Source organism: Xiphophorus maculatus, chromosome 17, assembly GCF_002775205.1.
Source record: "Xiphophorus maculatus strain JP 163 A chromosome 17, X_maculatus-5.0-male, whole genome shotgun sequence".
Lineage (NCBI taxonomy): Eukaryota > Metazoa > Chordata > Actinopteri > Cyprinodontiformes > Poeciliidae > Xiphophorus > Xiphophorus maculatus.
In genome coordinates this window covers 15,453,112-15,464,076 of record NC_036459.1, presented here as the reverse complement: position 1 = coordinate 15,464,076, position 10,965 = coordinate 15,453,112, and the positions used below count along the sequence as shown (strand labels likewise).

The 10,965-nt window shown below is 39.1% G+C and overlaps 1 protein-coding gene across 4 annotated transcripts; it reads left to right on the top strand.

Annotated features, from left to right (window-relative positions):
• Positions 1-1,783: 1,783 nt before the first annotated feature.
• LOC102225095 (FYVE, RhoGEF and PH domain-containing protein 4-like) lies at positions 1,784-10,961 on the top strand. Of its 4 annotated transcripts, none has more exons than XM_023350615.1 (15): positions 1,784-1,954; positions 5,310-5,862; positions 5,962-6,412; positions 6,767-6,912; positions 7,141-7,297; positions 7,389-7,527; positions 7,831-7,889; positions 8,045-8,188; positions 8,263-8,435; positions 8,701-8,731; positions 8,808-8,888; positions 8,991-9,110; positions 9,196-9,339; positions 9,489-9,629; positions 10,748-10,961. In XM_023350615.1, the coding sequence occupies exons 1-15, from the start codon at positions 1,843-1,845 to the stop codon at positions 10,922-10,924; spliced, it is 2,628 nt and encodes an 875-aa protein (XP_023206383.1). In that variant the 5' UTR covers positions 1,784-1,842; the 3' UTR covers positions 10,925-10,961. The 4 variants fall into 4 exon arrangements, with proteins under 4 accessions (XP_023206383.1, XP_023206384.1, XP_023206382.1 ...); XM_023350616.1 differs by lacking the exon at positions 1,784-1,954 and adding an exon at positions 1,961-2,056; XM_023350614.1 differs by lacking the exon at positions 1,784-1,954 and adding an exon at positions 1,961-2,083.
• The last annotated feature ends 4 nt before the right edge of the window (positions 10,962-10,965 follow it).

Genomic DNA, 10,965 nt, shown 5'->3' with positions numbered 1-10,965 from the left:
CTCTGTCAACAAATTTCTTAACCCCTTCCGGTCTGAAGTTGAATGGGCGCGGGTTGAGGACACATGCGCTGTTTTCAGTCCCGACGTTAAAAACAAAAGCTTATTATCAACTTTATTATTATTATTATTATTACTACTACTACTGTTATTATTGTTGTTGTTTTCTTTCTGTTAATAGCAATCTGATACATAATATAATAATCACTTGCTATGTACAGACCCATTCAATAAATTAGAACATCATTGATTGAGCAAATATCAGAAATTACTTAACTTTGTATTTTACTTATTGTAATTATTAATAATTAGTATATTTGTATTGTCGTTATAATAATTATTATTATTATGTACAGTAGTAGTAGTAATATATAACAACACTTTATTAACAACTGCACTACATAAATAAATCCAGTACATGTGCTACATTCTGTTCCACAGTACATGGCGAATAACATGTCTAGTTTTCTCCATCAAAAGTTTTACGAACAATGACTTGCATTTTGATATTTACCACCACTTACAGGCTGACAAAAATAAATAAATAAATATATGCATTTATGTGAAGAAACGAGAACTGTAATTTAATGACAGAGTGAGCACTCACTTTCTTTTTCAGCTCTCTGTCAGACAGCGAGCTGGGTGACGAAAGCAGCGCAGTTGACGCCATAGAGTCACGGGGCTCCCTCCTCATTTTGTCTGGAGGGTAGACTGTATCCTAAGTACAAAACCTCAGTGGGGGACATACTGTATGTAACATGGTTGCACATCCCCTGGAGATCAAAACAAAAGAGAACATTAATTACACTTGGAATGTATTTTTCCTTCGCTTTGTTTTTTGCTAAAAAAAAAAAAGAAAGAAAATAAACATACAAACACACACACACACACACATTTTGGCTTTGTAAAACATAATAATACAAAACGATATTCTAATGAATAGCATTCTTGAGGTTACAAAAAAAATGAAAAAAAATAAGTGGCTGTTATTGGGTGAATTTCTGTACAAGAGCGCCTCCTTCAGCCCAAAATAATAATTTTTGACAGAGTAATAAATGAATCAAAAACTTCGTGTTTGATAAACTTATAAATTCATAACCGTGTGTTCAAGGTTCTTTCTGTATTTAATTTAAATATATATATATAATTCAGTTGTAGATGAATTATATAAAAAAAATATTATTTTTTTTTGTTGAAAATGTTATATTTCAAAAAATATTTAATAAAATTTAATTCCTGGATTTTTAGTACGCACCGAACAAGCTGGCGCCAACTTCCCATTCACCGGACACAAATACAAGCTGTGGAAAACTTGCTGCCATGGGGAAAAAAAGTTTTTAGGATTTGTGTTAGCCACGAATACGATGATGTCTAGAGTGCATGCTCAATGCTGTGTAGAGGTTTACTAGGGAGAATTTCTTCATTCATTAATTTGTACTTTTTTTTCGATTTTGAAGTAAATTTGAGAATCACTCCTCACCAGCTGGTGGCGGTAGTGCGCCAGAGTAAAGATCTTTATTACTTCTATGGGATATACCAAATAGTTATCAGCTGTGGGTTTGAGGAATTATTTTTGTGAATTATACTGGTTGGCTACTGGGTGGAAGTGTGATGAAACGGCTCATGCAAGAGTTAGGGTCTACCATGTTAATGGGCTTTTGTTGTTAAAAACAAAAACAAAAAAATAAATAAAAAATTCTATTAGAAAATTTTTCAGAAATACCTTATTCATAGGCTTACCAGAATCTTCCAAGCGCCTTCATTTTCTCTAGATGTAGAGAGAAAATGAATAAAGGGTCGTGCTCATTTAAATAAGTGGGCGTGGTTTCTGAACAGCTGGTGCCGATGATTATACACGTGAAACGAGAAACACACGCACCGGGTAGCATCTCTATGGTCTGGTTCATGTTGTCAAGTTTCGTTGGAGTTTCACCGTTTTTTCTACAAGACAATACAGGTGAGACCATGTTCGACTTGAAGAAAAGAAACAGTTTGACTCTAACAGGGACCCGTGAGGCGGAGGAATTTAGACGAGTGGCAGTCCGACGGAAAGACAAAGGTGCGACAGGGAACGACCTTGATTCGGGTGAGGTGGCAACCTCCCACTTTTTTCTTTTTAAACAGGCTTTCTTAAATGAATAAGTTCAGTCAATGCACTATGTAGCTTTCTGATAAAGAACAGAAAGGGTTTCCTGCCAACCACCTCAAGCAAGCAAGTACATGATGCGGTTGTGTTATGAACCAATTAGGAGCTACCTTCATTTTATGCTGACCTGTTTCTTGAATACAGAAAATGCTATTTTAAGGTGTGCTGTAGAAATAAAAATGCATCTTCCTGAAATTCCACTTTAGCTGTTAAAAGGCTCAGTTGATTTTTTTCCCCCCTCTCACTTTGTTATGCAAGAGCATTGAGCTCGAGTTAAAAACTTGCTGAAACATTAATCCTACTATTTATTTTTAAGCAAGGCAATTTGGTCTAGAGAAAATGTTGACTGAAGAGATGCTAAAAGATATATGAAAGATCATAAAACGTATCACAGTTAACCACAAAAATGCACCCAGGCTATATGGTATGCTGTTTGCATCAACACAATCAAAGCTACCAAAAAAAAAAAGTCCACAGACCCAGAAGGCTGAAATGTTAACTTAGTTTCATACAGCCTTTTTTTAAAAAAAAAAAAAATCTATGGAGTGTGCATTCAGATGCACTTTCAAAGGTTAAACGTAATGTGCTGTTTGTGGAGGGAGCAGAAAACTACTAAGAGGTGACCAGGACAGTGAGTTAGAGCATCAATTTGTGTATGTGTGACTTAAGGCACACTTGGTGACTATGTTGGGCGAGGGTATTATTTCATATCGACTGAATAAGCCCAGACATTGCTTGTGTGTCTCTGCATAAACTTCATTTCTTTAGTCCACACAGGCCCACATTCTCGTACAAAGCAATTCCTGTTCTCTCAGTGAGGAAGAGCTGTTTTTTAAAGGCTGCCTGCTTCATTGGTACTGTTAGACGGAGGACCCAACAGTACAATCCATACTCTGATGAATGTTAGGGGGGAAATAGACAAACGTGCAAGTGTAAAAGTTGCTCTTTTTTTTAAAAGAGAAACCACACACGTACTCAGTAAATCAAGGTGTAAATGTTTTACCAGGGGTCTCAAACTCCAGTCCTCGAGGGCCGCAGTCCTGCAACTTTTAGATGTGGCTCTGCTGCACCACACCTGAATAGAATAATTAGGTCATTAGCAAGGCTGGGAGAACTGATCTACACAAGGAGGAGGTAATTAAACCATTTTATTCCAGTGTTTTGTACCTGTGGCACATCTAAAAACTGCAGGACTGTGGCCCTCCAGGACTGGAGTTTGAGACCCCTGTTAGACAGAAGCAACAGAATCCATACAATTCAAGCCAAATATGACTACACGGGGTTTCAAAAAATAGTCTAAATGAATCGTTTTTCAGAGTTTCAGTTTTCTGTTTGTAGGTATTAAGCAGTTGTTTATGGAAATTAGTCATGGTAAAAGTATAGTTTATGTGAGCAGATGTGACAGGAAAGAATAAAAATAATGATAGATGGCAGCATTAGCAACATGCTAAATTGTGAATCACTTCATGACCTTTTTTTTTTTTTTACTTTATTTCAGGCAAAACATGACTAAAGAATGAGAGCTAGTTCAAATTGGACCTCTGAAATTGTTTCAAAAATATATAGGTGGTAAACTATGAGCATTGGTGCATTCTAACCTGCCTGAACTGATTTTGGGCCTCTGTCAAGAGGTTGACATAAAGAGAATTGAACCAGCAACCCGCAGATTGCAGGGCAAACTCCTACCAACATCACCACCATCGTCCCATATCACCATGGTCGACCACATCACTGCATGCAGAATGCGTCACTGCCGTTTCCTGACAGTTGTTACAGGCCTGATTGGTTTTGACCAAACGGCTCAATCTCAAAGGGACAGTGAAATTCACCTTCGAAAGTCCAAAAGTTGATATTTATGCCAATGAGGAACTTCTGTCTGGAACTGTATCTTGCACAACGTCCAAAATAGCAGTCCTAGGATTATTCATCATTTGTGTTAACACTGAAATCTGTATCATATGGAGCCAGAAACGCATCCGATTTATCTTATTTAAAAGTTCATTTATCCTTTGTGATTTTGGCAACTTCTTATACAAACTGTGCATGTCTTTGAGCTATTGCTATGGAGACAGCAGCAGCGGCAGAGTATGTAAGTCTGGCAACGGTTTGCCTCAAACAGTTAAGCAGAAGTGAAAAAACAGAAGTTTTCCATTGAGAAAGCAGCAGACTTTAGCCCTCTTCACATGACCAACAAATCAGCCTCACATAAGCACAGATAGATCAACTTTCCTACAAACAAGGGCTAATCTGGCTCCAACTTGGATGTAAATGCACGTAGGAAAACAATCGGCTATAAAGTCTAAATGTAAGAAGTTTGCTTATGCTGCAAATTGTTCTATTTTTTTTGTGTTTTTTTTTTTTAAATTACAGTGGATGTGTTTGTAATGCTTCTAAGAATCTTTCCTGGGTTAATTGTAGACAATTGTGGACCAGTAGCAGGAGGTAATTTAACTAAAGTATTTGGTGCTTATTTTTTCCTGCACAATACAACAACAATTTCATATATTGAATAGAGACTGGCAGCAATTTGTTTGGGTTAAATATATGTTGTAATATATATATATATATATATATATATATATATATATATATAAAAATACCTCATTAATTATTAGACCTGTGGTTTTTAGTAACGCGTCTATGTAGTAACATTTTTACACAACATTTAACTGTTAAAGGAGTTTTAAAGTGTTATCACACACCAAATAAGTGCTGAAGTATACTGTATTTTAACTTTGGAGATATTCGTGTTAGTTTCAGGGTTCGGTTTTGTTCCAGAGAAAGTGTCGCGAGCACGGCCACAGCTGTAAGTGACGCACGCTCCGCTGTCCACATCTAAAAGAAAAAAACAAAAAACACGAATGAGGATTATGAAAACAGGAAATCAAAGAGATCTCCTTTAAAGTCTCTTTTGAGTAAGCTCAAAAAATATGAACCTCTTTGTGTGACGCTTGTGTGTTTTAAGAATTATCACGCAATACTTTTGCAAACACTTGAGAACATACGGAAAATTTAATTTGTGGATCAACAGAAATGTAAATCTTGCATGAAAAACAGTTAAATTGCGCTAAAAAGACATTTGATTTGATGGAAATTCTGTTTTTTGGGGAGGGGTTTTACAGTGCAATGATAAAACATTTTCCCACCGAACCTTCTGTCTTTATAGCGACTCCTAAACCAGCTCACCTTCAGAGGTTCCAGAAGGCTGGGCAAGATCAAGCCTGCCATCGTACTTTAGACACAGTAAAACCTCAACAAGGAAATGACACAACCGACAGAGACGGTAGAATCTGCGTTTCCTGTGTTAGCCCACAGACTTGTCGAGGGTCACCCAGTCCAGTCAGAGGTGGAGGAGGCAACTTTTTGAATCCATTGTCTGCGGAACATCCCAGGCTGGCTCAGGTGGTTCCAAACCGTTCAAGCTGTTTAGTTTCAAGATCTCCAAATCCGGCTAAGATAAACATTCAGGGTCGTAGTCCACTGAGGGAGACGGGCCACGGCCCTGCTAAGCTGTCCCCAAGAAACCGTAACCCTCTCATGGCAAAGCTGCGCACCCCGAGCCCCGTTCAGAAGAAGATGGGCAGCTTTAGCCCTGCCAAGAGCTCCAAGTCGTGGCTGGGCCTGCACAGAATCTCAAGTGAGAAGCTGGAGAAACGAGAGAAGAAGGCAGAAAAATCTTTAAGCGTGCCTGATCTAATTGCCTACATGGATGAAACCAGGTAGGAAGTTGGCCGATATGTATATATACATAAAAAAAATTTTTAACTTTAATGCATGAAGATAATTTCTAAAAAAAAATATAAATCCCTTCCATGCAGGATTCCTCCTGAAAAAGCTGCCTGCTCTCCTCTAAAATCAGCTAACTGCAATGGGCACTGTGTCAACACCAAGATCCCAGCTACCTGTAAGCCAAGTCCCACAGACAGAGACCGTCCTTGCAGTAAGAGCACTGAACTTTCCCCAGGACAACAAAATGGCAAAATACAAGAGAGAGTAGAGTCAACAGAAAGCCTAATGGACGAAGGCAAGGCACTCGGAGGACGTGCTAGCAGGTATTCCTGTGAGTGGAATAAAGCGACCGCAAGAGAAGAGAACGGTTGTCTGGTTTCACAAGCTGACAATAACGAGGAAGGTGAGGAGAAGATGAACGAAAGTGGAGGAAGTGAGTCAAAAAGTGAAGATGACAAAGAACAGAAACTATACAGGATAGCTAATGAGCTCCTGCAGACAGAGAGGATGTATGTGGCCCGCCTCCACCTTGTCGACCAGGTAACTATAACTTTGTTTCTTTTTGTTTTGTTTTTTTGATCTTATAAAAAAAAACATTAACAGAAATAAAACTAGTGCATTTTAAAAGTATGGTTAAGTGCTATAGGAATGTGGTAAATGAATATGTGGTTCCTTTTTGGTGACAGAGGATGGACAAAAATAATCTTTGCAGCACATATGAATGAGCTACATTGACGTTAACAAGGTTGGCTTGAGCACTGCGGGTTTCATTTCCGTTATGGAAATCAATAAATGCAACCATCCACTACAAATCTGAGCACAATTAAAACGAGAAGTTGTAAAAATGATAATGAACATTGCTGTGTGACCCTGGCTTCTTAACTCTCTGTGCAGGTCTTCTGCTTACGGCTTACACAAGAAGCTGATCGTGGCTCATTTCCTCCTGACGTCATAAAAAATATCTTCTCCAACATATCGTCGATCTACTCATTCCACAGCCAGTTTCTACTGCCTGACCTGGAAAACTGCATCATGCACTGGTGAGTCTTGGTTCTAATTACTTAGTGAATTAGTGAATGGTACCACTTCTTAATCTTTCATTAAAGGGGGAACCATTTTATACCTGACTAGAGAATACATGACGTTGCACCATCAGGCCTGGCCAAAATAGCAACGTTTGCTTTTTTTTTTTTTTATGAACATAAAATGTCCTTAGATCAGGAATTGTGTGAGGCATTAAACATATTTTCTGCTACATTTCAATGAAGGCATGAAAGCCCTGGTTTGGGCAAAGTGCTCCTGCAGCACGCACCCTTCCTGAGGATGTATGCTGACTACATCAGGAACTTTGACCGAGCCATAGAACTGGTCAGAACCTGGACCGAACGCTCGTCTGCCTTCAGAAACATCATCCATGACATCCAGGCAAGAAACGCTCACCAGAACAGGGTTGTATTTGTATGTCTCCATGTGTCTCGCCTAGATCTGATCAATGGTGTTATGTTTGTGCTGTTAGAGTCAGGAATTGTGCGGCAACCTCACCCTGCAGCACCACATGCTGGAACCAGTCCAGAGGGTTCCACGCTATGAGATGCTACTGAAGGATTACTTGAAGAAGCTTCCTGACGATGACCCAGATTATGAGCTTGCTAATAGTAAGTGATTTTGCACCAATCCACAAGACATAAACTGATGAAAATGAACAAAAAAATGCCTTGAAGTGATCTGGGAGCTACCAAGTCTTCCTGTCAACCATTACAGGCCAAAGGCTGGAAGATACTTTGTAGCATTTTTCTATATGAGGTTATGCTATTGAAGTAAAAGATTAAATTACACATTGTTGCCAGGGATTCCAAAAAGTATGGAAGATGCTGTTTATACTACAACGATTGCTAGTTTTCCTAACACACAGTTTTGAAAGTGTTTGAGATTCTTGTTTTACTTTTTGCCCCCCGTAGAATCCTTGGAGGCTATTTCTATGGCAGCGATTCACTCAAACAGCGCCATCCACAAAGCCGTGCGTAGACACATAACTTTTGATACCGTTCTGATTCGAGCTAATGTTAACGGTTTAATATTTTCACTCTATTTTATAGACTATGGTGACAACATAGGCACGGTATTGAGAGGTTTTTAAGCAGATCAATTCGGTCGATGTTCGTTTCATCGTAGGAGAACCTGAAACGTCTTCTGGAGATTTATGAGATGGTTGGAGAAGAAGAAGTGGTCAACCCGGCTAACGAATTTCTCAAAGAAGGCCGCCTGCTGAAACTTGCTGCCAGGAACACGTCAGCTATGGAGAGACATTTGTTTTTGGTCAGTTGTGTGCAGAAAAATCTCCTCCAATGTTTGCCACACTAATACTAATGTTAGTATTTTTGCGTACACAGTTTAACAACTTCTTGCTGTGCTGCTGCGCAAAGTTCAGCCTGGTTGGTCAGCGGTTTACTGTCCGCTGCAGGATTGGTGTGGACGGCATGCAAACGCAACAGACTACCAATGAAGACCACTTGTACACTTTCCAGGTCTCTGGCAAGGAAAAGACTCTGGAGCTACAGGCCAGGTAGGTTCACAGCATTTCATAACAGCTGAAGTCCACAGCTTTTTGTATGTTCTAAAGTGTTAGTTTCCGATTCACACAGGATGTATCTGAATGGATTTTAATGGACAGGCATTATGCAGACTGTTACTTTTAAAGACTTGCACAAAGTAAAATGAATGCCCTGCAGCCTTAGCAATTAAATTCAGGCAGTGGATTTTCAATAAGCATTTCACATGTTGCATTCAATTTAAATGTAATCAGTTTTTTTTTTAACTTTCTTTACAAGCTCTGAGCAGGAGCGAGACGACTGGATAAAGGTATTTTTGTTTAGCTGCAGTACATTAACTGCTACTGAAGTCACAGAAAGACTTCTAATATGTACTCTATCTCCAGGCAATTCAGGAAGCCATTGATGTGTTTCAGAAGAAAAACGAAACCTTCAAATTGGCTTCTAAAGAACCTACAGAAGAAACTGTAGGTTGGATCACATGCTTTCTTGAAAATTTCAGTCACAAACTGGTCCTTGTGTGAGATTTTTTAAAAAAAACAACACTAAGATACATACCTTTTGTACAGGAACTTGGCCGACGAGCCCCTCGCTGGATCAGAGACAATGAGGTGACCCTGTGTATGACATGCCAGGAGCCTTTCAATGCACTCACCAGGAGAAGACATCACTGCCGTGCCTGTGGCTACGTGAGGACCCGGACGCTTTGTACTGTACGAAACAGAATGCAACACAAGGTTAGTTCACAGGTGACGGTGTCTGCTCCCCCCCCAGGTGGTGTGTTGGAAGTGTTCAGACAACAAAGTGGCTTTAGAGTACGACGGCAACAGGCTGAACAAAGTGTGCAAAGCTTGTTACTCCGTCCTGGCTGGCCAGAGAGCCGAGAGGATGGAGCGAAAAAAGAGAAGAATGTTGGAGGTAGGATGTTCTGAAATGTTGGATTGCGTTTTTTTCTGCTTTACGTTTTCCCAGTCTAGCTGCAGCTGCAACAGCATTGATGTTACTAGACTATTGAAAGAAAATCCTGCAACATTCTGATGCAAGTTTTATTCGTGGCTTTATCCCAGTGCGGAGCACATCCAGGATCAATGGACTGTGTTCTGAGTGGGTTCCTACAGTATGGGGACAACTCCACGATTTGGCAAGAAGTGTGGTGCGTTCTCAGCGGGACTCATCCTCCATTTTTCCATGTGTACAATACTCCACAGGTAATAATCCATCAACTTATTTGCATACAACCTTTTGTTTATTTATTGTCACTATAGATGAAGTAGTACAAAACACTTTTAAAAAAGGCACATTTGAAAAAGGTCGTTGTTTTTAATGAGATGTCTTGTAGAATATTTACAAATGCAACAGAGAGATGTTGAAAAGAAGTTTATCTACCATTACACACTTTCTACTTTTTTTCTGTTGCTACTGCATTAACAGATGAATTCATTTTAAGGATTTTTACACATCTTGACCTGGTGTAATATGACATTACGTTTGTTGAAATATTGCACAGTAAATGAAGGACGCCAGCCGCTGCACACAACTATTTGAAAGTGCTGGAATAGTTGTGTGCAGCTGCTGGTAGAAAAGACGTTTTTCTACAATAATACTGAACAGCTGGTGTTAACATTTTTAGAGTTTGATTAGATTATTGGGATAAGGAAGGTGTCATCAGCTAGAAAAACGTGATCTTTGACCCTTTATTTGACAAATGAGTCACTGTCGTGACCAGATGTCACAGCACCAAACAAAACTCAAGATCCTGCTTATAGGAAACAGTTCTCCCAGAGATATGTAGATTTATTTATGATCATTCTCAATAATTAGTATAAAAGACATATTGGCATTACAGTCATAAAGACCTTCATATTGTTGCTTTGGTTGGGCCACTTCAGGACAAGAATAGGACTTTCAATCAGAAGAAAGATTTTGGTAAAATGAAAATATTACTTTAAATCTTAATCTGCTTAATTTGAATTATTTATAGGGGTATAAATAATTCTGGACTTGAGTAGATTGTAATGAATAGACAATTGGAGGTTAACACATCACTGCTGTGGATTATTTCAATTTATCTGACTGTAGAAGTATAAAAGCTCATTTATCCTCAGACATTCACAGAAGAATGTTCAAAACTTGTTCAAAGTGAATGTAATTTTCAAATCCTGTAATATTCACTATTTTATTTCACTACTTAAACTTTTTTGCTGAAGGTTTATACAGCTTAGACACTCCAGCATGAGGAATTTTGCCAAATGGAAGTGGTTATTCTGTTTATTTGTTCTATAGTGACAGCCATTGTTGTTCCTTTCTTTCCCTCCCTTGTGTCCAGGATGAGAAGCCCCTGCTCACCGTACCGTTGCTCAGCTGTGTGATCGAGGAGCTGCAGGATCAGAACCATTTCGGTCTCAGACAGTCCAACACCAGCCACGTGTTCTCCTGCGACGATCTGGATGTGAAGCAGAACTGGTTGACCGTTCTTAAACTGGCCGTGATGAGAAGTTTGTGATGCATGGAAACAGAAAATCCTCACTGTGGGAAAACAATCTT